A 27,483-nucleotide genomic window follows, 5' to 3' on the forward strand; every position below is an offset into this window, starting at 1 on the left:
AGAGTAACACGGCAGAAGTAGCATACTCTTTGAACATAAAGCTGTTCAGGACTGTATTAGAGAAGAGGCTTAATACTTCCTTAATTACATTCTATTCTACAGTCACCTCAAAATAACTAGTGACCACGTTCAACCAGGATCATTGGCAACAGTAAATGGGCACGGTGATCTGGAAATGGTATAACCAAGCTGTTTGGGCTGTAGACCATGGCATTCCTAAGAGTAAAACAGGCAAGGAGTCCATTAATATTTTACTTGACTTCTGTCACCATGGAAACCCTTGGAGTAGTGAATGGCTTTGGGGGGTGGTCAGACTCAACCAAAAATATAAAAAATCTCTGTCCCTGAGGCAAAGGATGCCTACTTTGTGTGTGTCTGTGTATGCACACATGCACGCTCAGGAGACTTTTGGCATTCTTTGAAGTCACTGGAGGGGCACAGACATAAACCATTCACCCTCAGCCTCCAAGACTAACAGAACACAAGGTTTCCCTGAAAGAATAAAAAAAAAATACAGGCATAAGAAAACACACAAACATGGGCTTAGAGATTTAAATACACACACACACACACACACACACACAGAGGCCCTAGAAAGCACACAGAAGGAACATACACCCTGAGATATGCACTCATTCTAAAATAAACTCAGGAATACAGAAGGACACCGGCATGTCCTTTCAGAGACCACACCTCTAGGCCTTAAGTAGGAGAAGAAGAGGGAAGAGGGAAGAGGGAAGAGGGAAGAGGGAGGAGGGAGGGGGAGGGAGAGGAGGAGGGAGAGAGAGAGAGAGAGTGGAGAGAGAGAGAGAGAGAGAGTGGAGAGAGAGAGAGAAAGGAAGAAGGGGGCGGAGGAGGAGAAGGAGGAGACACTCTTTATTCTATAGGAGGAGATATCACAGAAGAGAAATTACCACTGAGGCCTTGGGCAGGCGCGGTGGCTCACGCCTGTAATCCCAGCACTTTGGGAGGCTGAGGCGGGCGCATCACCTGAGGTCAGGAGTTTCCAGACCAGCCTGGCCAACATGGCGAAACCCGGTCTCCACTAAAAAATACAAAAATTAGCCGGGCCTGGTGGCGCGGACCTGTAATCCCAGCTACTCGGGAGGCTGAGGCAGGAGAGTCTCTTGAATCCAGAGACGGCGGTTGCAGTGAGCCGAGATCGCGCCATTGCACTCCAGCCTGGGCAACAGGGCGAGACTCCGTCTCAGAAAAAAAAAAAAAAAACAACGAACAAACAAACAAAAAACCACTGAGGCCTGAAGATAAAAACACTTGTACAACCACGGATGTCAGACTTGCAGAGGCACGACCAAGGCAAAAGACAAACACATACAGACGGCAGCAGGCAGACAGGCCGGGTCCAGAGTCAGGCTCCGGTGAAGCTCCGAAGAAACAAACACGCAGGGAGATTTCGGAGGCGTCCGAGGACACCGCGGGGCCCGGCCGGCTCCCTCTGTCTCTGAGCGCGACCCTTCCCCGCGTCACCCCGCCTACGCCCGCCCTGCGCCCGCCCTGCGCCCGCGCACCGCGCCCTCGGGGCTCCCTGGGACAGCCCGCGGCCTGGCCCTTGCGCCCGGGCTCCCCTCCCCGCCGGCCCGGCACTTCCCAGCTCTGACGCGGGAGCTTCTTTCACACCAATGGGGCTCGCGCGCGGAGGGGCCCTGCCCCTCCTCCGGGAAGGTGTGTCCCTGTTTCCTCACCTGAAACTTCCTAGGAGAACCCGATCCCTCCCTCCCGTCGGGCGGCCAGGGGCGGGCCGCGGGTGGGGCGGCCGGGCCTGCGCTGGGGACGGCGCCGGGGACTGCGGCCGGCGCCGGGACCTGGAGGGGACGCTGGGGCCGAAGCAGCATGTGACACCGACCAGGTGGGTGCCCTCTTCCCGTCTCGGCCCTGGGCTCCCGGCGGCCGTGGAGCCCGGCGGAGGTGGGGCAGGGCCAGGAAGGAAGAGGAAGCCAGGCCTTCCCCAGGGATCAGCCCCCGCTGGGTCCGGGGCGCAGGCTCCGGAAATGGGGGGGGCTGGGCCTGCAGGCAGAGCTCGGGGTGTGTGGCTGAGGACCTTGGTGGGGAAGAGGAGAGGAACTGAAGGAAATGTTGCCTAAAAGTTTGCTTCCGGTCGGGTCCCGCCTAGGAAGTGGGCACCCTGCCCCCAGACGTTCCCCGGGCCAATAATCAGGGCCCTTTCTTCAAAGTCGGCGCCCTGGGGTAAACTAAGCCGTATCAGAAGGAATAACTGAGATTCCCTTTCTAGGCTGTTCCTTACCTGGAGAGGTTTTATCGGCTCCTTTTCCTTAACCAGGCCGGGGCCTTTCCTTATTTATCTCCATAGGTATTTGCATACTGTGTGAGTCTATGTGTAGCTTCTCTCCGTGTTATCCAAAGCTGTGTAACCTGGAACAGTGACTCCTGCCCTGCCCCTCACCCCAGTTCCCTACATATGGGGAGCCTCCTAAAGCTTGATGTGAATCACAACATTGCATGCTTAGCAAGGTGGAAAGAAGTTATTTAGAGCTGCGGGCTGAGGTAGGGGTGGGGGTGCTAGAATGGGGACTCAGCGCTCTAGAACCCCTGAGCATCTTTTGCAGTTGCCTTCCGGCCAGACTGCCCGAGGAGAGCCAATTGTGATACCACGTCATTTCCAGATCTCAGTCCCTTTCTTCCCTTCCTGGATCTTGGGTTCCAAAGACAGATTTGCCCTCCTGTCTACCTAGAAGTGAACTCTGGCCAGGACTCTTGTCTGGTTGAGAGAGAAGGGTGTGTCAAACAGACCAGAGAGGGTGGTTTTCCTTTCGAGCTTCCTTCCTGGCTTGCTCCCCCACTGCACTCCACTGTCTCGCCTTGCATCTTGGACCTAATCCAGAGATCCCAGCTCCCAGCTCAAAAGCTCCTGATGTGGCCTCTGTCTCAGACGTCCTGTTTTATCCACACTTGGAGCATGAAGAAGCTCCTGGTATAGGCCTTAGCAAAATAGGTGTCATTTGTGAACCAATCTGTGGGCCTAAAACTGAAGCCATGGCTAGTGAAGGAGTCCTGAGGAGCTGGGAAGATGGGATGAGGGTGTGTCAGTTCTGCATGAGACAGTTGTGCAGGAGGAATGTATGTCATGGTCTTACTGGGGAGGAGAGAGAAATCAGGAGGAGTGTAAAGGAATCCCTCTCATCAACAGAATATAGCGATTCTCAGTAGAGAGAAGAGTCTTCATATATCAGAGGTCCTGAGAATGTATCGCTGCCTTTAACGCGGTCTGTCTGAGGTTCTTTGGCCACATTACGTGTGGTGTCTGTGGGATAGACAGGAATACGTCATTTGTGGTGTCTGGAGAGATCAGTCGCTATGTGGTATGGACAGGAATGGTGTCACTCATAGGGTCTTGGGTTCAACAGGAGCAGCATGACTCAAGTGTCAGTGGTGTAGACTCAAACAGGCGACCAACAGTTCTGGTGTAGATAGGGACTGGGTCACTCACAGTGTCTGTGGAGTAAGCAGGAGCTGATGGCTTATAGTGCCTGCAAGGTAGACTGGAACAAAGTCACCCTCAAGGTCTATGTTAATACACAAACATGTCACTTACACTAATATTATCTGTGTGGATGCCACCAGGGCCACAGATGAGATTGTGGAGTGTAAGTCAGCATTGATACTAATAATGTTCTTATAGAAACCATCTGGTCTATAAGGCAGTTGGTGTGACATTTTCAGACATTAGGGAATAGATAAATGTTTATTACGGCTTTCACTGGCATGGTGGGACTTTCTTACAGTGGACAGAACACACGTTGTAGTAGTCAGTGGTCCAGAAAGCTACCCCTATTTTGATATCTTTGTAGTATCGAGGGCAGTGATGTCAAACAGTGAATAAGGTTATATATCTATGTGGTGATCTTATTTTAACCTCAATATTATTTTAGTGGTTTGTAGGTCAGAATATTTGAAATCGACGTTGCTAGAAAATCCAGGAAGCATGGTCCTCAAAAATATATATGGCACTGAGCCTCAGTTCAAAGAATTGGCAGTTTGATTGGGGAGGGGTTGTATCCTTGAAATACAGTGTTGTTTCTAGTGACTAGAAATAGACAAGACCTAAGGTGTTGGCGGTGGGGGGCTCTAGGGAAGATAGCGAGCTCTGTCATACATTGTGTTAAAGGGATGACTTGAAGCTTTGCCTCTCAAGAAGTCACACGTGGGTGAGGTTATGTGGATGCGAAATGTCTGTGGTCTGAAGGAAGGCCATATCCCCATGATCCCATGCCCTGGCTGTGCCTGTACACAGATAAATGGTGATTATTCACCCTCGGTGGAGAAGGAGGTGAGGATGTTTGCACTCTAACATAATGAGCATTGCAGAAAAACTCTCTCCTGATGCCTTTACGTGAGTAAGACCATGATTTACAGATTTCCTTTCACTTCGTCACATTTTAGCTTTGTCATGCCTGATTGCAACAGGATCACTGAGATAGGATCAAGTATAGGGAACGTGGGGTATGTTCTCCCTTTGCGGTAACTGGTGGCTGAGCAGGTGACCACTGATATTTCCAAATGAAAAAAAGACAGTTGGAAACAGTGTCAATGGGTTTGCAGAGGCAGGCATGCATGGTGCCACTAGATTGGAACAGAAAATGTCCAGGTAGCACATGGTATTTATAGATATACCCTAGATATGGCAGAAACACACATATTTAGAGGCTACTTGTTTTGAGGACGTGATGGTGTATATGAAGGAGAGGGCCTGAACCATACAGATGTAGGTGAGGAGAGACTACAGGTTTAGTCCCATGGTCTCCTTAGGCAGGAAGGAGCCAAGTTTCAGAAAGTGTCTTACAGTGAGCAAGTATATTATCCGATGTGTGGTTGAGAGAATAGGGCCACATCACAGAATCACCCATAGGGATTATACTATTTTGTACTTAAGGGCTAGACATAGGGAGCCAGTCGCACATGGTGTCAATTAACTGGAAAAGGACATAAAAGTCCTTCTGCCTATGTACAATTATGTCAGGCATACCTCTTTGCCCCACATAGATGGTATCTGTGTCTCTGGGATGGCCAGAATCTTGTCACATACTACTCTGTAGTGTGCTGGGGACCTGCCTGTTTGGTTATGTTAGGCTCTATTGCAAGAGATTGTAAGGATGGCTCAGTGTGTGTGTGTGTGTGTGTGTGTGTGTGTGTCTGTCTGTGTGTGTGTACATAGTGGCTCAGCAGGACAGTATTCTGAGCAGGTGAGTTTTCAGTTTAAGCCTGGACCAGACAAGAAAGGTGCAGGGTCAGGTGCAGCATTGGGTCCATAGAATTCTGGGGTCTGCTCTGGACCGATGCCCTGCCAGCTTTCTTTCAGTGGAAACTCTAAGTGCTTACAGTAGACTTAAGCGACTTTGCTTCAGGTTTGCTCATACCATTCGCTTAGGAGATTTGAGCAAGGGTCTAGGGTCTTTGACCTTTAGTTTCTTCATCTGTAAATTGAGCAAAGTTTCTGTGTGTCTCTGAAGGTCCTTCCGGCTTTATGAATCCTATGCTTCTCTCTTACACTTATTCTCTCTCTCTCAGATCAACAGTATTTACGATAGCCACCATTTCTATGACCCTTAAAGATAACAGTGTACATTTTTATGTTATTTAATCTTTACTAGAACTGTGAAGGAGTTTTTTAAAGATAAGAAATTAGATGTTCAAATAAATTAAATGGTTTCTACAATTGTCATAAAACCAGCAAAGATACCAAAGAGGTACAATCAAACACTGAGCCATACTCTTTTCAGTCTATATTCTTCCACCATTCATTCATGCAATACATCTTTGTTGAGGACCAACTAAGCTTCAGGCAGAGGGGGTTATATGGCAGTGTTTGTGCCTTCATGGTGCTCATGATCTAGCCTGGAAAACAGACATTAAATATGGCATGACAAGTGCAAGGTGTGTTTGAGGAGAAGCAAAGGATTATCTGTTGCAAAAGAGGATTCCAGGCAGAGGAGCAGTGTCTGCAAAGGCCTACAGGTGAGAGACAGGGAGAGAAGTGAGCTAAAGACACTGAAAGCCAGTGGGAGAGGGGGGATGGGGGCAGGGACAGATGGTGACAGGTGAATAGGCTGCTGGAGAAGAAGGCAGAGCCAGGTTATGCAGGGTGTGTAGCCCATGCTGAAGATTTAGATTTCATCTCAAGAGCATTCAGAGGTTACAGAAGAATCTAAGCTAGAAGTGGTGCTTTTGAAGCTCACTTAGGTACTGTATGGAGAACGGATTAGAATAGCACAAAATGAGTGGAGGCCAGTGCCCAAGCTGTGGCCGGGTGCAGTGGCCGGACGAGGCAGTGGCCGGGTGCAGTGGCCGGGCGAGGCAGTAGCAGCATGCACCAGTGGAGACGGATGGGACAGAACTGGACAGTCTTAAGGGATACTTAGCAGATGAGGTAAATAGCACATGGTGATTGATTAGATATGGGGAATCTGGGCCAGGAGGGAAACAAGAATTTTATTTTATTTTATTTTTATGTATTTATTTAATTATTTATTTAGAGACAGGGTCTCACTCTGTCACCCAGACTGGAGTGCAGTGATGTAATCTTGGGTCACTGTACCCTCTGCCTCCTGGGCTCAAGGGATCTTCCCATCTCAGCCCCCGAGTAGCTGGGACTACAGACACGTGCCACTATGCTCCACTAATTTTTGTATTTTTTGTAGAGACAGGGTTTCACCATGTTTTCCAGGCTGGTCTCAAACTCCTAGATTCAAGCAATTGACCTGTCTCAGCCTCCCAAAGTGTCAGGATTATATATATAAAGTGCATTGGGAAACTCAGTTTCTCATCTGTAAAATGGGCAGAATAATGGTACCCATCTTATATGATGACTCTTAGATATATGGCATATACATATTTAAAGAAGTGTTTCATTATTTTTATGAATGAAATGTCATATTTTTAGTGACATGTATGCAGGAAAACCTTAATGTTTCAGAATGAAAAATAAGAAAAATTAATTTGGTGTGTATACAGCTCTAAATGTTTAAAGTTCTGTGTAAACTGTTAATCATTATTTTAGGAAAAGGTGGGCATTTTCCATTGAAGTAAAAGGATCACATTTTATTCTGGCCTGAATTTTATTCTTTATGTGAAAAATATTTATTAAACACTTAATTTAGGCCAGTATTAGGCTAAGTATGGATCATTGAGCAAGTCATAGTTCTTAATCTCATAAAATTTACCATCTATGGGTTGCAATAGAGGGTAAATCAAAATACACATATCATTATATAATTATAATTGTATAAATGCTACAAAGGAAAAGTAACTGAATTATAGTTGCAAAGTGCTACAAAGAGAGGTACAGTTTAACCTAGTTAAAAGATCAGGGGAAGCCGGGTGTGGTGGCTCACACCTGTAATCACAACACTTTGGGAGGCCGAGGCGGGCGGATCATGAGGTCAGGAGATCGAGACCATCCTGGCCAAAAGGGTGAAACCCCATCTCTACTAAAAATACAAAAATTAGCTGGGTGTGGTGGCACACGCCTATAGTCTCAGCTACTCGGGAGGCTGAGGCAGGAGAATCACTTGAACCCGGGAGGTGGAGGTTGCAGTGAGCTGAGATTGCGCCACTGCACTCCAGCCTGGGTGACAAAGCGAGACTGTCTCAAAAAAAAAAAAAAAAAAAAAAAAAAAAATCCGGGGAAACTAAAGGGGTAAAACCAGGAAAATGTAATACTGCAAGTAACAAGAGAATATTTCTAACCTCAGTAGTGTCAAATACTGACAAGAACTACCCAAAATGAAGATCCGTAGGGTCTTCTTTGGAATTAACAACATGTAGATTGTAGGGAATATTGACAGAATGCTGCTTATCAAAGCTGGGTTGGAGGCACGTGAGATGTGAGAGTATGAAGACAGCAGATAAGAGCAACTCCTTCTAGTCATCTGGAAGATGAGAAGAATGTGGGAATGCTTCCATACCCCAGGGGTTGTTCAGCAGGTATGTTGAAAGTATGAGTGCACAGGGCTCCTGGAGAAGCAGGCTAGAAGTGACAGAGCATGGAAAGGAGAGCTACATCTTTTCCTGACTGAGGGCGGAAGACAGAAAGAGTGGAAATGCAGGTTGCTTTGGATCGCTAGAAATTGAGGTGAGAGAAACCCAGTTCCATCAGTTTCTATTTTCTTTGCAAAATAGGAGATGAGGTGTTCTGCTGGAAGTGAGAGGAAAGTCAGGAAGGTTGAAATCCAAAGACAGGAAGGTCAAAAGAATTCATGAGAAGAGTTCGTATGGATACTGAGGCCAAGAGGAGAGTAAGATGATGCAGAAGTCACCCTTCTGTGGTCCTCCTTGAAGGTGGTAACCTGTCTAGTTCAACACTAATCCAGTAAGACGGTTATCATCCCACTTTACAACAGCTGCCTCTAGAATTGGAAACAAAACTGTTGGTTAGTTACAATGCTGTAGTAGACACTATGGAAAATAGAAAGATGAGTCAACTCCAAACCCTCTCTAAAGAAGATGAAACCATGGCACCTCGCACATTGGCTATCATAGCCTGGCCTATTTTAACTGATGTCCACAGCTTAAGAGGAAGACCCCCCTCCTGACACTGCTTCTCTGGCCTAATAGATCAGGGGTGTGTCCTGTGCTGTGTCTGGGAGTTATATGAGGCTGAGTCACTCCTAGTGTCCGAAGAGTAGACAGGGAGAGACAGAAGATGACATAATGGAGTCTAGAGAGAACTGACAACGAGGAGCTGCTTGGCACTCTCTGCCAATGGTCCTCTGCTATAATTTAATTGTTCATTATGACCTGTTGCCCTCACGAGACCACAGGCTCCATGACGACAAGATCTTTATCTCATTCACTACTGAATGCCCCACACTTAACAGGGTCGCTAGGAAAATATTTATGAAATAAATACATCAATGACAAGTTTTATAGAGCCTATTGCTTATTTTGTTGAGAACCTGTTGTCTCAAAGACTGACCCTAAATGGAACCAAATAAATGCATCACTCTTCTTTTTTACGGTCTTTTCCTCTGATAGGTAAAAGCGGAGTTATTAGAAACCTTTGTCTTTGATTCCTCCTTAGGACTCAGCCCTGATGGAGGCTGAGGAGGCCCAGCATGGAGCCTCTCCTCCCATCCCTGCCATAGTAGAACTCAGCATTATCCCTGAGGCTTCCATGAGGAGCAGCCAGGTGTCTGCCTTGGGGCTTGAAGCTCAAGAAGATGAGGACCCATCCTATAAATGGAGAGAGGAACACAGACTCTCAGCAACCCAGCAGAGAGAGTTAAGGGATGTGTGTGACTATGCGGGTGAGACGATGCCCTCTTTTCCCAAGGAAGGTTCTGCAGATGTGGAGCCCAATCAGGAAAGCCTTGTGGCTGAGACCTGTGACACTCCGGAACACTGGGAGGCAGCACCCCAGAGCCTGGCAGGCCGACAAGCAAGGACTGTAGCTTCCCCAGAGCTCTGGGCCTGCCCCATTCAGAGTGATCATCTAGACATGGCCTCATTTTCCAGTGACCTGGGAAGCGAAGAAGAGGAGGTTGAATTTTGGCCAGGACTTACTTCTTTGACACTGGGATCTGGACAGGCAGAAGAAGAAGAGGAAACCTCTTCAGATACCTCTGGTCAGACCAGATTTTATTCTCCCTGTGAAGAGCATCCTGCAGAGACCAACCAGAGTGAAGGCTCTGAAAGTGAGACTATCAGGCAGGGGGAAGAGCTGCCATCCGAGGAGCTGCAGCAAAGTCGAGGGCTCTTGCATCCCCAGGAGGTCCAAGTTCTGGAGGAGCAGGGGCAGCAGGAAGCAGGATTTGCAGGGGAAGGAACTCTGGGGGAGGATGTTTGTGCTGATGGGCTGTTGGGGGAGGAACAGATGATAGAGCAGGTTAATCGAGAAAAGGGAGAACAGAAGCAAAAACAGGAACAGGTACAAGATGATGTGATGCTTGGGAGACAAGGAGAAAGAGCGAGGCTCACTGGGGAACCAGAGGGTCTGAATGATGGTGAGTGGGAGCAGGAGGATATGGAGAGGAGGGCTCAGGGTCAGGGAGGTCCAGAACAGGGAGAAGGGAGAAAGAGGGAGCTACAGATGCCAGAAGAGAATAGGGTGGACTCTCAGGATGAGAAGAGTCAAAGCTTTGTGGGAAAGTCAGAGGAAGTAACTGGAAAGCAAGAAGATCATGGTCTAAAGGAGAAAGGGGTGCCAGTCAGCGGGCAGGAGGAGAAAGAGCCAGGGAGTTGGGATGGGGGCAGGCTGGGGGCAGTGGGAGGAGTGAGGAGCAGGGAAGAGGAGAATGAGCATCATGGGCCTTCGATGCCCGCTCTGGTAGCCCCGGAGGACTCTCCTCACTGTGACGTGTTTCCAGGTGCCTCATATCTCGTGACTCAGATTCCCAGGACTCAGACAGAGTCCAGGGCTGAGGAACTGTCCCCTGCAGCTCTGTCTCCCTCACTAGAGCCCATCAGATGCTCTCACCAGCCCATTTCTCTATTGGGCTCCTTTTCGACTGAGGAGTCACCTGACAAGGAAATAGCTCAAAACAGCCAGCAAGAGGGATCCAGGCTCAGGAAGGGAACAGTGTCCAGCCAAGGGACTAAGGCAGTCTTTGCCAGTGCATCTGTGACTCCTCCAGGGACACCAGATTCAGCTCCTCCCAGTCCTGCTGAAGCCTCCCCCATCACACCTGCCTCGGTATCTGCTAGGCCCCCAGGTGCCTTTCCCAGGAGGGAAATCTCTTGTGCTGCACATGCTTCAGAGACTGCCAGTGCCCCTCTCTCAATGGATGACCCATCTCTCCTGGGGACTTCGGAGATGTGCCCGGCTACCCTCCATGGCTTCCCCTCTGCCGGGGCCAGCCCTCCCAGGCCCCCAGCCAACTCCACAGGCACCGTCCAGTATTTACGGAGTGACTCCTTCCCCGGTTCTCACAGGACAGAGCAGACTCCAGACCTGGTGGGAATGTTGCTTTTCCACTCCCACTCAGAGCTGCCCCAGAGGCCCCCCAAACCTGCCATCTACAGCTCTGTGACCCCAAGAAGGGACAGAAATAGTGGTAGGAACTGCAGCACCGTTTCAGAATCCCCTACTGCCTTATCCACTCCGAAGCAGGACTCTCAAGGATCCATCTCCAATCTAGAGAGGCCCAGCAGTCCTCCCAGCAGCCAGCCCTGGGGCTCCCCACATAATCCAGCCTTTGCCGCAGAGTCTCCCGCCTATGGTTCTTCCCCATCCTTTGTCTCCATGGATGTGAGGATCCATGAACCTCTGCCCCCTCCTCCCCCAGAGAGGAGGGACGCCCATCCCTCCGTGGTGGAGAGAGATGGCCATCCTCATGTGGTGGTTCCCACACTGAAGCAGCATAGCCACCCTCCTCCATTGGCCCTAGGTTCAGGGCCATATACCCCCCATAAAGGCCCACTTCCCCAAGCCTCTGACCCCGCTGTGGCCAGGCAGCACCGGCCTCTGCCATCTACCCCAGACAGCTTCCACCATGCTCAGGTCACCCCCAGGTGGAGATACAACAAGCCACTACCCCCTACCCCTGATTTGCCACAGCCCCACCTTTCTCCCATTTCTGCTCCTGGTATCTCAAGGATCTACAGGCCTCTACCCCCGCTACCCATCATAGACCCTCCCACCGAACCACCTCCATTACCCCCAAAGTCCAGGGGGAGGAGCAGGAGCACTCGGGGAGGACATATGAACTCAGGGAGTCATGCTAAAACAAGACCTGCTGGTCAAGACTGGACAGTCCCCATCCCCACCTCTGCTGGACGCACCTCCTGGCCCCCGGCCACAGGTAGATCAACAGAGTCTTTCACTTCCACCAGCAGGAGTAAGAGCGAAGTGTCCCCTGGCATGGCTTTCAGCAACATGACAAACTTCCTATGCCCCTCTTCCCCTACCACTCCCTGGACTCCGGAGCTCCAGGGATCCACCCCTAAGGATGAAGCAGGAGTCTCAGAACATCCTGAGGTCCCTGCAAGAGAACCTTTGAGAAGGACAACCCCTCAGCAAGGAACCAGTGGTCCAGGGAGGTCATCTGTGAGCCAAGCAAGGCAGCCAGAAAAACCCAGCCATCTGCACCTGGAGAAGGCTTCCAGCTGGCCCCACAGGCGGGACTCAGGGAGGCTACCAGGGGACAGCAGTGGACAGGCTGTGGCTCCTAGTGAGGGGGCCAGCAAGCACAAGGGCTGGAGCCGGCAGGGCCTGCGCAGACCTTCCATCTTGCCTGAGGGCTCTTCAGGTGAGCAAGGACCAGGACCACAGTGACACATCAGACCAGGCTTTTCCCAGCTCTTCCCACCTTATCCCATCTTCTGTCCTCAGGGTTCCTAACATTCCCTCTGCTGGCTTCACTCACACGTGTGCCTAACCTCAACACAGAGCCCCGAAACGCCCTCCAAGCTCCTTGGGATGCTCTTCCTTCTTCCCCTCTATCTCCCTGTCTCTCTCTCAACCAGCACCTTCTTTGGATGTCCCAAGGTTGTTTTGGACTCCCCTCTACTCTTCAGTTACAGTCCCCAGCTTGCTTTCCTCCTGGGTGGTAGAAAAGGCCTCCTGTACTTGTCCCAGTCCCATCCTGACCCATGGCTGGGGACGTTGCTGGTACTGGTCTCCTTCACACTCTCTGCTTTGCCACTTTCTTCCCTCCCAGTTTCCCAATAGAGCCCATTTTCCCTTCTGGACCCCTACATCTCCTGCTCTAGGTCTTACCTTCTTTGGCTGTCTCTATCCCTCTGAAATCTCAGTTATCTTCCGCATTTCCACTTTTAGATTCAAGAGGTCCAGCCATGGAGAAACATCTGGCACCCTCGGACACTGTTGTTTTTCGGTGAGTCACCCTCTCCCCTAACAGCCACATGTACTCTCTTTACTTGGGATACTGAGATCCCCTCATGAGAATTTCCGTTGATAAGGGTTCTGAGACCCTGAATGGCTCATTCCTGTTTCTTCCGGGTGTAAGGAGGAGAAGAGAGAGATGCCGGGCTACCAGGGTAGGGAGATTGTCTTTATCTACCTCATTCGGTCAGCTGAGCCTACAAGTCATCCGTCCTCCCAAGCCCTATGGCCATGAACTAAACCCCAAAAAAGCTCCATGTTAGCCCAAGTGGGTCAAGCTGCAACTCTGCCTCTCCGGGGGATTTGGTCTTGACATCCCAGCACGCATCCCAGAGGTCAGAGACTTTGTCCCCCACAGTCGCCGGGGTTCTCTGTGTCTAATGGCCAGTAGGTACCCCAGAGCCCTTCTTTACTCCACAGGGAGAAAAAACCAAAGGAGGTCATGGGAGGCTTTTCAAGACGCTGCTCCAAGCTCATCAACTCCTGTGAGTACCTTGACATGGAACTATAGACCCAGGTGGGCATTCTGCCCAGCACTGGAGAGGGGCTTGTGACTGTCAGCAGTGGGGTAGGGATGTCCCTAGCGAGAAGGCATTGCAGAAGATCTGTTTCCCCACCTCCACTCACGTCCCTTCTTTCTGCTTCTCTTCCTTCCCATGCTTCTTTGCCCTGCAGCCCAGCTGCTTTACCAGGAGTATAGTGATGTTGTCCTGAATAAGGAGATCCAGAGCCAGCAGAGGCTGGAGAGCCTACCTGAGACACCTGGGCCTAGCTCTCCACGGCAGCCTCGGAAGGCCCTGGTCTCGTCCGAGTCGTACCTGAAGCGGCTCTCCGTGGCCTCCAGCGGCTCCCTCTGGCAGGAAATCCCCGTGGTGCGCAACAGCACCGTGCTGCTCTCCATGACTCACGAAGACCAAAAGCTGCAAGAGGTACTAGGCAGGCCGCGGTGGGGAGGGGGCTATAGAAAAGATGACTAGGTCTCGTGTGCTAGCATCCTTCTCTCCTGCTCACCACTGCCACCAAGAGTTGGCTGTCCCCACCACACAGGCGCGTGTACATGCCACAGCTGTGGGTCATGTCCGTTCTGAAGAAGTTGAATTGTTTTCTGCATTTCACCACCTCCCCTTTTATTCTCACCTCCTCATGCCATAGGCCACTTACTCCTACCTGCTGTTGGTCTGGGCTATACAGGGTGGCAATTGCGTCTGAATTTGTGTGGAAGAATGTGGAGTTAATCCCATCATCACTGCTGTTTCAGGGTAGAGGAAAGCTTCCCTTTTCAACCAGGGTTTCAGGCTACACTACAGTTTTCCTCTTTAGCCAAGGCACATTCAGGGGCTCTTTGTCGGGTCCCTTGAAGAGGGCCCCTTGCAGCTGTCCTATGGTCCATCAATCTAACAGGGGCCTTAGAATGAGCGTCAGTCCCTGCTTGGTTGTTACTCCCAACAGCAAGACTGAACTAGAGGCTGTTTGCCTGATTCTAAGCTATTACCATTAGTAATAGTTTTACATGGAGAGTGCCTCTTAATAATTTGTCTGAAATATGGGGTAAAACCTTTCTTCCTATAAAGACCATATGGAACAATGGAATAGAATAATGTTTAAGAAATTAGGTTCTGGAAGAAATGACCTGGATATGAAACCCACTTTTTTTTTTTTAATTATTAATTTATTAGAGACAGGGTCTTGCTCTGTCACTCAGGCTGGAGTACAGTGGTACAATCATTGTTCACTGCAGCCTCAACCTCCTGGGCTTGAGCAATCCTCGTGCCTCAGCCTCCCAAGTAGCTAGGACTACTGGTATGTACTACTATGCCTAGCTGATTTTTTAATTTTTTGTAAAGATGGTGTCTCATTATGCTGCCCAGTTGTCTCGAGCTCCTGGGCTGAAGCAATACTCCTGCTTCGGCCTCCCAAAGTGCTGGAATTACAGGCATGAGCCACTGAGCCCAGCCACAGAGCCCACTTTAATATTTCCAATTTACCTTTGGCCAAACGACATGATATTTCTAAGCCTCGGTTTCCTCATTTGTAAAACTGAGATACAAACAGTTAACCACAAGAATCAAGAAACATGAATGCCTGGTACATAGTAATTTCTCAAAAAATGTTGACTTTTCATTTTAAGTAAGCCAGACCTAGGTTTGAAACATGACTTCACCATTTACTAGCTTAGGCAGCCTTATAACTTCACTAAATCTCAGTTTCCTCACTTGCAAATTGAGGATAATAACGCCTACCTTTCAGGGTTGCTGAATGGTTTAAATGAAATAATGCATATCTAATTTAGCAATAATGTTTGATGTATAGTTTGATAAATATTAGTGCCATACTCTCTGCCTTTCAGAGGCAGGGAGGAGTAAAATTTGGGCCAGGAGGACTTATGGATAGACAATGCTTTTACCGAGTCAGAGACAGAATACATTTTTAGACTTTGCAAAGTTCAGACTTGAGAGCCCTGTTCTGGCTACAAATTTTTAAGTACAGAGAAGATATTTAGAAAATAACTGATCTTCCCCATATTTGTTGACCAAACAATGGGAGATGACACGAGTTCTAGCTCTCTTTTACCAACTCCAGCATACTGGGAAGTCCATCGGGGCTCCTGTTCCAGCCCTGGTCTCATGTTTGTGAGAAGAAAGGGCTTTACATTTCTCTCTCTGAAACACACATGATTCATTTTATAAAGTAGCCCCTCTGGGGTCCACAAAGTACTTTCACAGACTCCATTTCTTTTGACTGTCGCATCTTCCACAGTGAGATGGGGGTCACTATATCCACATAAAAGTACAAGAAAAGTGAGATTCAGAGAGGTTAAATGAGCCACCCACAGTCAGTCGTGTAGTGAATGTTAGAGCAAGAATGCAAATGAGCCCTCAGTGTCCCTGTTCAGGGTTGTTGTACGGGAGGGTCATCTGGCTGTGTCATTGGTCATCCAAGTCATCACCAGGGTGTGTGTGTCTCCTTTCTCTTTTCTATCCAGGCATCTCTCTTGGGGCCTCATGCTTTTCATCCAAGCTAGAGGCATGGTCATGAGTCATGGCGCACCTTGCTGGAACCTCTAGACAAGTTCTCACATGCTGGGCATGCATTAAACCACAGCTGCGCCATCTTGTTCTCAGATATCCTCCTTCTGTCTCCTGCTCCTCATCTGTCCTCAAACCTCAAACTGAGCTCATCACCTTCATCCCCTAAATCTATGCCTTTTTCAAGGTTCTCTGGCTCAGTAAATTACTCCATCATTCACTCAGGTGCCCAACTCATAAAGCTTTTGCTTGAGTACAAAACATTAGCTTTGAACCGTCCTTCTCTTTAAGGCTCCATTTCTAGCAAATAATCCAACCCTTCCAATTCTACCTCATAAATAATTATAAAATTAATCTACTTCTCTTCAGCTCCATGGCTATTCAGGCCTTCATCTCTCATGTGGAATTATTACAACAGTTTCTTAACATGGCTCTTGCTTCTTTTCATCTTTTATTCTCATTCTGCTTAGAAATAACTTTATAAAAAAACAGGCTGGGCGCAACAGCTCACACCTCTAATCCCAGCACTTTGGGAAGCCAAGGAGGGTGGATCAACTGAGGTCAGGAGCTCAAGACTAGCCTGGCCAATATGGTGAAATCCCGTCTCTACTAAAAATACAAAAATTAGCTGGGCATGGAGGTGCATACCTGTCATCCCAGCTACTCAGGAAGCTGGGGCAGGAGAATCACTTGAACCTGGGACACGGAGGTTGCAGTGGGTTGAGATCATGTCACTGCACTGCAGTCTGGGTGACAGAGCGAGACTCCATCTCAAAAAAAGAAAAACAAAAAACTTTATAAAAAACAAATCTGGTTAAGTTATTCTCCTATGTAAAGCCTATTTTCATTGTCCCATTGTCTTAAGTCCAAACAATTTTACATTGTTTACATTACCCTTAAGGCCTCCTCGACTGCTGCAACTTCATCTGTTGCCACTACTGCTGTACACTTGGTTCAAAACATGCTCAATTTAGTTTAGTTAGTTAGTTTGTTTGTTTTGAGACGGAGTCTCACTCTGTCGCCCAGGCTGAAGTGCAGGGACGCGATCTTGGCTCACTGTAACCTCACCTCCCAGGCACAAGCAATCCTTCCACCTCAGCCTCTCAAATACTGGGACTACAGGTGCATGCCACCATACCCGGCTAATTTTAGTATTTTTTGTAGAGACAGGGTCTCTCTATGTCGCCCAGCCTGGTCCTGAACTCCCGGACTCAAGCGATGCACCGACCTCAGCCTCCCAAAGTGTTGGGATTACAGGTGTGAGCCACTGCGCCCAGTCTACTTAGTTTTTTTAATATAGATTTTATTGTGTATATTCAAGATATACAACATGATGTTATGGGATACATATAAATAGTAACACAGTTACCCTAGTGAAGCAAATTAACATATTCATCTGATTTTGTTATTCATTTTTTGTTCTTGTTTTTGTGTTATTTAGATTTCTGGAAAGCATAGTTTTCTTACACCTTTGAAGGACTGTACCTGTGCTTCAACCCTAGATTAAATGCTACTCAAATGCTCTTCCCCTATCCCCGCAGATCAACTAAGGTTCTGGTGTGACTGTGAACCATAAAAGGATCTTGCCCACCGCTCTACCCCTAAAACATTACACAGTGGCTGGCATATTCCAGGGGGTAAATAAAATTCTTAGTTAATCTTCCTCATCTCCAACCTCCTAGGTCAAATTTGAGCTGATCGTGTCAGAGGCCTCCTATCTGCGCAGTCTAAACATAGCTGTGGATCATTTCCAACTTTCAACCTCACTCCGGGCCACACTTTCCAACCAGGAGCACCAATGGCTCTTCTCTCGTTTACAGGATGTGCGAGACGTCAGCGCCACGTGAGACCCCCCTTCTCTCAAATCCCACTCACTCAGCCTCGCTGTTGTGAGGCTTTAAATGTTCCACTGTTTTTTTCCCCCGTTAGAAACCCTCTCATTTTCTTATGAGATGGGATGAAATTGGGCCTCAGTTTCTTCCATGATTCCTGATGGCTGTAGGAAAAAGAATAGCAAGAAGAGGAGAGGGCCTGTGGGTGGATAGATCCATTAACGGAGAAGTAAATGAGCAATGCTTCCTGGGTTGAGGTGAGGTGGAAAAACCATCTAAAGATCAGAAAACCTGAACAGGGTCAAAAGAAGAATGAGAAATGGAATATTAGAATAAAAGTGTTATATTAGGCTCAAACTCAGGACAGTTTTGGAGAGAATTCTAGTGCATAGCAAGGAGCACAGAGCAGAGGAGAGTCAATAGAAGTTATTGGCTAATGGAGTGAAGAAGTCACTAGCTCAGTGTACATCAGGGGCCAGTCAACTGCTTAACTGAGGCCCAGAAGTCTCATGAGACTTGTTTAAATCCTGTACAGGTTCCTTTCAGACCTGGAAGAGAACTTTGAGAACAATATCTTCTCCTTCCAAGTATGTGATGTAGTCCTGAACCATGCCCCAGACTTCCGCCGGGTCTACCTGCCTTATGTCACCAACCAGACCTATCAGGAACGCACCTTCCAGAGCCTGATGTGAGATTCATCCTCCATTCAATCCCCATGTAGGCCTGCAGTGACCATGCACCAGTCCCCAGCCCAGCGGGCTATCCCGAGAGCACACTTCCCCATCCCGCCCTCCGTGTTGGTTCCCCCAACCATCACATCTGAGCGCCCTGTACATCAGCTCCCACTGCTCTTTCCCAACCCACAGATATTCCACTGAGCTCCCTTCCCCATACCTTCACTGCATCCCCATTGCTCCCCACATCCCCCCTCCCCTAAGGCTCACTCTCCATGCAGGAATAGCAACAGCAATTTCCGAGAGGTCTTGGAGAAGCTGGAGAGCGACCCTGTCTGCCAGCGCCTTTCCCTCAAGTCCTTTCTGATTCTGCCCTTCCAACGCATCACCCGCCTCAAACTGCTGCTCCAGGTAGGGCAGATGCTACCTTGATCCTCTCCCCTTAACTCAAAGGGATGCCCTCAGGAAGACCCATAACAAAGGACCAACCATTCTTCTGCCAGATCTCCACATCCTGTCTCCCTGCTGCCCACTTCCTGATTGCTTAGAACTGTTTGCTGCTGAAATGGGGTCCCTGGGCTTCTCCATTCACCAGCCCCCAGTCATTTCTTCCTGTTTCCCGTTTCTTCTTCCCCTATCACGCCTGCCCACTGTCTGTTCAACAGAACATTCTGAAGAGAACACAGCCTGGCTCCTCGGAGGAGGCAGAGGCCACGAAGGCGCACCATGCCCTGGAGCAGGTAGGCAGCCACCACCTCCAATCTGACCCTCCGACCCTCTGTGTGTTCTTCCCAGAGAGGTCTTCCCCGCCTAGGCCTGTGACTCCAGGGAGCATGGGAGGTGGGACCCTGTTGGGAGAGCTCAGCCACCTCCCTGCATCCACCAAACTTCCAAACATACACACCCCACGGCCACCTGTCCCACGCTGAGCACACTCCACATCAAGGGACTGTGCCCTCTCCACCATCGCCCCCACATTCAATCTCATTTTTACTCAGTCCAAGAATGTTCTTCCGGGTCATGCAAAGTTGCCCAGGCCTTGTGCTTGATACTGCCTGCCCAATTCCAGCCTGGGAGAAATGACCAAGGCTGTCATAACCTATTTCCAGATTGCTTGCAGGGGACTCAAAGGTCAAAGCCTCTAACACGGTGCCCTTCCCCTTTCCTCACTCTATGCACCCCTAGCTGATCCGGGACTGCAATAACAATGTCCAGAGTATGCGACAGACAGAGGAGCTAATCTACCTGAGCCAGAAGATTGAGTTTGAGTGCAAAGTGAGTTGGTCCCATGCATGCCATCCCTGCCCATGAACTCCCTCAACATGTCCTGCAGATGACCCCTAACCTGGAGCCACCTTGCTCACATTATCCCCAGCCCCTCCCCTCATTTCTGCCCAACTTCTGTTCTGTCCTATTTCTGGGAGGCCTACTTCGGTCTCCAAGACATATTGCTAAGTGAAAAGAGAAGGTAAAGAAAAGTGTGTGTATTATATCACCTTTGGTATAAAAGTGGGAGGATACAAATACATACAGGTATCTGCTTGTGTGTACATACGGAAACTCTGGAAGGAGAATAAGAAAAAAAGGAATAGTGGTTACCTGAGGACAAGGGGGTGCATTTGAGAAATGGGCAGATAAGAGAGAACTTTTCAGGATGAGCCTTTATAAAACAATGTTTTGGTGCTTGAGTCATTTATTACTTTATCAAATCTCTTTCTAGTCTAATCAAACCTACATAAGATTGGATCCAAATTTAGGACCAACATCCTTCATCGAAATACAAATCTAAAATAGACATTCCACATTCGAATTCCAACTTAGAACAGATACCATCTTTTTTTTTTCTTTTTTTTTTTTTTTTTTGACAGAGTCTCACTCTGTCGCTCCAGGCTAGAGTGCAGGGGTGCGATCGGCTCACTGCAACCTCCACCTCCAAGGTTCAAGCGATTCTCATGCCTCGGCCTCCCGAGTAGCTGGGATTCCAGGTCTGCACTACCATGTCTGGCTGATTTTTGTATTTTTAGTAGAGATGGGGTTTCACCATGGTGGACAAGCTGATCTCCAACTCGTGGCCTCAAGTGATCCACCCACCTCTGCCTTCCAAAGTGCTGGGATTATAGGCGTGAGCCGCCACGCCTGTGGTTAGAACAGATACTATCTTTACACTCCTGAAAAAGAAAGAAAATCCCTTATTCACATACTAAGCATAGACCACACCCTTATCTATAACCAAATTCCAGCTCCAAGACGCCCCACCTGGTTCTTCTTCTCACCCCCACGTTTGATTCCAACTGCTCACATATCTCTGGTATAATAAAAAATGGAATTGATACCAGACCTGCCTCTAATATTTTAACCTCTAAGACACATACAGTGTTCACTGACTTGTTCCATCACATACCCTGATTGGACTCTTCCATCCCTCCTTCGGTTCAGGTTTCTAGGGCAGAGCTGTCCCACACACTCACTATCCTGAGTGGGACCATAGGCATCCTCTGTTTACCTGAGCATACAACCATGGGATCCACACACCAGTGGACAGTGGTAGTTAGAGGGTTCAGAGAGAAAGAGAATCTAAGTGATGGGTTATGAGCCAGAAGGCAGATGTGGAAGAGATGCTTGTTCGAGGTGGAACTTGCATGGAAGTGTCATGGGGAGGAGGGTGGGACCAGGAGCAAACCTCATGCTTCTCCCATATGTGACACTGCCTTCTCTCTCTTCCTCTGCCCTGTAGATATTCCCGCTCATTTCTCAGTCACGCTGGCTGGTGAAGAGTGGGGAGCTGACAGCCTTGGAGTTCAGTGTTTCCCCAGGGCTGCGAAGGAAGCTGAACACACGTCCAGTCCACCTTCACCTCTTCAATGACTGTCTGCTGCTGTCTCGGCCCCGAGAGTCAGTGACTGGAGTGGCAGGCCAGGGCACAAGAGAGGAAGGGGATGAGGCAAGAGGGGGTCGGAAAGGGAGAGAGACAGGTCATGTTCCTAGAAGAGCCCTTGTCAATGGCTTAACCCATAGAGCCCAGGTCATAGCCTAGAGAAGAGAAAAACAAGCCCAAAGCAAAAAGGGGATCCCATCAAACTATGTCATGAGACCACATGGCAGGACATGTACTGTGTTATAGACACAGAGCAAAATGTAGCAAATTAGCTTATCACGTTCTCATATCAGTTTATTTGTGGCTTCTTTGGACTAGGCTCAACCTACTATTCTAGAGATACTTAGCTAATTCCAGATCTTAAGTCTCTGGTCTTAAGGTTCTTGGGAAATGTATATTAATTCTACCTCTTCACCTCTTTAAAGTGGTAATGTATCCATTGCACTAGGTGTGTGGTTTGCCAGACTAGTGACAAAGCCCTGAGGACCCTGGAGCTACCATCTTGGGAGCAAGTTAGGACCATCTTGTGGTTTTTATGGGAATTTGCAGGCTGCAGATGCAGGAATTTTGAATCCAAGGTTATGAGGGTAGGTGAAGTATGGAAACTCTAGAATCAGGTTGAAAGGATTTGTATTTTGCAGGGGTAGCCGGTTCCTGGTATTTGACCACGCTCCCTTCTCCTCCATTCGGGGGGAGAAGTGTGAAATGAAGCTACATGGACCTCACAAAAACCTGTTCCGACTCTTTCTGCGGCAGAGCACTCAGGGCGCCCAGGCCGAGTTCCTCTTCAGCACGGAGACTCAGTGAGACGGGGCTGGGCAGAGGAGTTGGGGATGGGGGAAGATGGGCAGCCTAGAAAAGAAGTGGCACCAAGACAGAAAATGTGTCCAGAAAACAGCCACGGCCTCGTTTAACCCATTCTGGACTGGGGACCACCATAGAGAAATCCAAACGCCTAGAACTAACGGATAACTTGCAGGAGATTGCGGTGGGAGAGGGTACAAAGTCACCACCGAGGCCTAGCATCTATTTTACACTCTTTACTCAAGAAGGACCAGGTCTGTGTGGTATCAGAAAGGAGAAGGACTGGTATGGAGTGAACAAGGGATTGGAATACTGATATCTGTGGGCACCTGCCTCCATGCCTGAGGCAGAAACCCTTCTATGCCCTAGCTGGTGTGCACAGATGTGAATAAGACAAGTGCCGGGTGACTTTCGCTTTCTGTGCTCCCATCTTCCAACCCAGTCCTCTGTTGACCAGAAATCCATAGTGTTGAGAATGCTTATTTGCTCATGTTTTCAATAATAATAAAATAAAATGCATTCACACAGACGTACATTTTTGAGAGTATTAATAGGACCTATAAAATCTGGAACACAGTGCCTGCAATCATGAACATATAAAAGCCTGTAGCTGTTATTGCTATTATAAAAGATATATGAACAGTCGTTTAAAAGTTTGACATATCTAAGTGTTTGAGGATCCCTATGTTGTAGACACTTTTTCAGTTTTGTCCCTTGGAAGATACTTCAGAGTGGGACCGACAACACCTGTTCTCATTTATTGAACAGAAGGACTAGTAAAGGAGTTTGTGTGCGAAATAGCACATAAGTCAAATAATCAGATGCAGATGCATGTTGTTGGTTTGCTGCTTTGAACAGTGTTCTGGAACAGTAATAGTGTCTGGGCTCAGTTACCTAGGCACAACTGAGCGCAGAGGCAAAGAGAATGTAAAAACCTTCAAATGATTACAAACTTAGGCTTGGATTACACTATGCAACAACAACAAATAAAATAGACATATCTCCCTGATCTAATTATTATTATGAAACAATGCTCATCTCTGAGATATTTGGTTGGAGGGAGATAGGCAAGGGAGTATCAAGAATCATGCAAAATGGTGAAGGGACTCTAAACTGAGATGGACACTTCACTTAGCACAATTTCCGAAACAGAAAATCTATAGACTTTATGACTAACGGACTTTATGCCCCAACTTGGAAGATATGAGAAGCCATAAGGAGGATAATTCTGGAAAGAGAAGAGGAAAAGTAAAGTGTGACAAGACACATTCACATATAGTTCAAGATTGTGTCATGTTTCCAACCAAAAGGAGTCCTATATAGTTTTGTGGTAGAAGTCGTGGAACTAATAAGTCCTTCCCACAGTCTTTTGCCATCCCCATCCTTGGCCCTCCTCCTACACCCCCACAGTTGACGCTATGACCCTGCTTTGTTTTCTCAGAAGTGAAAAGCTTCGGTGGATCTCAGCCTTGGCCATGCCAAGAGAAGAGTTGGACCTCCTGGAGTGTTACGGTGAGTGAGGGTCTAAGAGGGAGAGAAAAGCAAGCAGGGTCAGATGTGACCTTTGGATACAGGGGTTTAAAGGACTGGGTGGGAACTCTAGGCTTCCATTTATTGATATTCTGTAAAATGTCAGGGTGGAAGATTGGCCTCTAGAGCTTAAATGCCTGAAACGTATCGCCTAAAACTGCTCGTCACCATGGCAGTGCCCCTTCCCTATACACGCCCTTCCTTGGGCAATAGTTTGCTCTTTTTAAAAACATTTGTCCCCTTAAGTCTAAGCTGACATTACTTTGCCTAGATTTTACCTACTTGAAGGTCTTGCGAGGGTAGGGGAAGAAAGCCTGACGGTGGTGGGAGGTGTGCAGGAGGGTAGCACCCCAGATCTGTCTTGACCACACTTCTCCTTAGAGGGTGACCTGAGGTCACCTACCCCAGGCTTCTGGGTGCCCATGGGGAGCCGCAGGCGCACACACATTATGTATGTGTCTGCGTTCACGCCAAGACTGGACTTCTTATGCCTCTCATGCCAGCCCCACAGTTGTCCTCCAGCAAAGATTTCCTAATTTAAAAACAGAGAATCTGATCTCAACACTGGACCTTTAGTGACTGAAAAGAACAAACAACTACAAGGAACCCTGGGAATGAAGTAGGAGAGCCGTGTAGTAACTGAGCTCTGCTAACTTGCTCTCTGTGTGCTCCATCTGCTGGCTTCAGTTCCCCAGTGGGTGAGGAGGGCAGGAGCACTCTTCCTCCTTCATTTTGACCTTGTGAATGGCCAATGGGGAGGATCTTGAGAAAGCAAATAGTAATGCAGTATTCCGTTTGTTTTACAAGAGAATCAAGGCAGTGTGGTAACATAAAAGAGCCATAAACCCACATACGATGGAATACTGATAGGTGAAGCATTCTCTGAGGCTTGTTTTCTTGAGCTTCAGCTCTATGGACATGTCCCCTGGTTCTCAAAAACATAGAAATAGAGAAATCCTGAATGACCTCAAGAGTCATCTGATCAACCTTGATCAATAACCATCTTGATCACTGATAGAAGAGGAAACTGAAGCTCCAGGGCATTCAGTCTCTTGCTTAGGTCAGACCTGGGTCCCCACTGGTTAAGTCTTTCTTGGTTCCACATCTGGTTCCTGGAAGAAAATGAACAATAAGACACAGACTCAGATTTTATAATCCAGTTGGAGAGGCAAAACATGTCCATGTAGCAGTTAAATAAGGGATAAATGCCTTGGCATGAACAAGCAGTCTTAAGAGTTCAGAACCCATTGAAGATTAGAGTCAGGGAGGGTTTCAGAGGGAAGATGGGTCATTAGCTGGATCTCAGGTATTCGAGATGAGGAACTAAAGGTGGTCACAATGTATTTCTCAACCCGTCTCCTCTGGAGAAGTGGAATTTTTGGTCCATTTCGTTTCTGGTATGTCTATTTCTTTATTAACCATTTTCAAATTTCCTCTTTTGTCTGTGACTTTCAACAGCCCAAACCCATCTCTATCTCAAGTCCTCCCACGCCACCCCCCTCCAAGTCCCTGTCTGTGTTCCAATCCCCTGCGTCTCCTAACCTTTCTTCACACTCTTCTCTTCCAAAGACTCCCCCCAGGTACAGTGCCTTCGAGCCTACAAGCCCCGAGAGAACGACGAGTTGGCACTGGAGAAAGCCGACGTGGTGATGGTGACTCAGCAGAGCAGTGATGGTAAGCGGGAGGACGTGTGAGCAGCAGGCCAGGCACTGCAGGCAGGGCAGCGCTGGGAATGTGTTCACTTCCTGCAGCTGCCGTAACAAAGTACCATGGACTGGGTGGCCTACGGCAACAGAAATGCATTCTTTCACAGTTCTGGAGGCAAGAAGTCCCAAATCAAGGTGTGGGCAGAGCCATGCGCCTTTTGAAACCTCTAGGGAAGATCCTTCCATACCTTTTCTGGTCTGGTTGCCCCAGCTGTTCCTTGGCTTATGGCAGGATCTCTCCAGTCTCTGCCTCTGTCTTCCTGTGGCTGGCTGCCTTCCTGTGTCTGTGTCCAAGTTCTCCTCCTTTATTTTTTTATTTTATGTATTATTATTATTTATTTATTTATTTTTTAAGGCAGAGTCTTGCTCTGTTGCCCAGGCTGGAGTGCAGTGGCGCAATCTCGGCCCACTGCAACCTCTGCCTCCTGGGTTCAAGTGTTTCTCCTGCCTCAGTCTCCCAAGTAGCTGCGTAAGCCACCACACCTGGCTAATTTTTGTGTTTTTAGTAGAGATGGGGTTTCACCATGTTGGTCAGGCTGGTCTTGAACTCCTAACCTCAAGCAATCCACCCCCCTCAGGCTCCCGAAGTGCTGGAATTACAGGCGTGAGCTACCATGCCCAGCCCAAGTTTTCCTACTTTATATAGACACCACTTATACTGGATTAATAGCCACCTTACTCCAGTATGACCTCATCTTAACTTTATTAATTACATTTGTGACAACCTCATTCCCCATAAGGTCACATTTTGAGGTACGGAGGATTAGAACATCAACATAAACGTTGGGAGGGACATGATGCAACATTAACAGTGGTGAAGGCTCAGGAGTGGACAGCTGTAGACTTGGCCACACCCAGGGCCGCCATGTTAGGACACTTGGAGGCTGGGTTTATGCTGGAGGATCCCCAGTTCACTCAGCCGGAGGATTCAGAAAAGTCTCCAGGAAGGTGATCCAGGGAAGGAAGAGAGCCTTTCCCAGGTAATTCTTCCCACTCACCCTGTGCCCACAGGCTGGCTGGAGGGCGTGAGGCTCTCAGACGGGGAGCGAGGCTGGTTTCCTGTGCAACAGGTGGAGTTCATTTCCAACCCAGAGGTCCGTGCGCGGAACCTGAAGGAAGCTCATCGAGTCAAGACTGCCAAGCTACAGCTGGTGGAACAGCAAGCCTAAGTCTTCTCTGAGAGGACTTTCCTGAGCTGAAGAACAAGCTGCTCGTGGCAAGGGCTGGCCCCAGAACCCTGCAAGAGAGGCCTTCTGTGGACAGAGAACTAGGCCTTCTCAAAGCTCAAGGACAAAATCCAGCTAACCCGGTCCCTCGGCCCAGGCCTCCTTTTGTGCTTTGTGCTTGGTGGAGGGATTTCGAGGGACTTTGCACTGGACACTGGGAACTTTTTATCTTTTAAAAAAAAAAAAGGGGGGGGACCATTGGGGCCTGAGCCAAGGAACTTTCCTTCTACTGCGTTACAGTGCTTAAACATTCTCCGCCTCCAGGGTGCAGATTCAGAGCTGGCCAGAGTTTCTCTGATGGCCGTATGTTAAACAGAATCTGACCTCAGTCTCCTGGAGGGAGATGTTTAAGAGGGGTTAACACATCAGATGGGAGGGTCAGCCCGGTGACCTCTAAGGTATCTTCCAACCTAGAAGTTCTCCATAATTATGGTGCGAGGTCAGTGTGTCTCTGAGATCTACGTCTATTGGTGGCAATGTGAGGGTACTATTCTCTCACTCTAATAAACTTGGCACTTCTCCGAGTATTTTCTTCTCAAACTCCTCAGCACTGAAAAAGGTTCAAAACATGGAATCCCAAGAGTTCCAGCCTGTTGGGTTTAGGTGTCATAAAAGACTAAGGTGGTGCCTAGGTGATGGCAGTTCCTGATTCCTGCTTTCTGACCCCTGAGAGTTTGGACAGCTTTTCTGCTTGTTACAGCTTCAGAGGTTGTAGAAAAAGTTAGAAGTAATTGACAGGTGATGAAAACCTCATGTGTGCTGTACTCATAAGGTATAGGTATAGGATGATTTAGGTGGATTGGGCAGATCCGACTCGGACCATCCATGATTTTATATTCTGACCTGAATTACTGTGAAAATATCTTCTCAGCTGCTTTAGCTTTCTTCTTTGTGAAAGGCAGGATGGAAAGAGGCCTGGGATCCAAGTCACAAGACCCAAACTGCAGGCCCCACGCTGCCACAGTTCAACCCTTCTGTGTCTCTGTGCCCTTA

General features: G+C 48.4%; 1 protein-coding gene across 1 annotated transcript; it reads left to right on the plus strand.

The window, feature by feature from the left end:
* Positions 1-1,705: 1,705 nt before the first annotated feature.
* ARHGEF5 (Rho guanine nucleotide exchange factor 5) lies at positions 1,706-27,017 on the plus strand. Its single transcript, XM_025380617.1, has 15 exons — positions 1,706-1,867; positions 9,056-12,221; positions 12,752-12,809; positions 13,238-13,302; positions 13,493-13,746; positions 17,526-17,686; positions 18,211-18,363; positions 18,631-18,760; positions 19,015-19,089; positions 19,535-19,624; positions 21,084-21,241; positions 21,866-22,027; positions 23,470-23,540; positions 25,128-25,232; positions 26,276-27,017. The coding sequence occupies exons 2-15, from the start codon at positions 9,068-9,070 to the stop codon at positions 26,431-26,433; spliced, it is 4,794 nt and encodes a 1,597-aa protein (XP_025236402.1). The 5' UTR covers positions 1,706-1,867; positions 9,056-9,067; the 3' UTR covers positions 26,434-27,017.
* The last annotated feature ends 466 nt before the right edge of the window (positions 27,018-27,483 follow it).

The sequence above is a fragment of the Theropithecus gelada genome, chromosome 3, assembly GCF_003255815.1.
Source record: "Theropithecus gelada isolate Dixy chromosome 3, Tgel_1.0, whole genome shotgun sequence".
Classification (NCBI taxonomy): domain Eukaryota; kingdom Metazoa; phylum Chordata; class Mammalia; order Primates; family Cercopithecidae; genus Theropithecus; species Theropithecus gelada.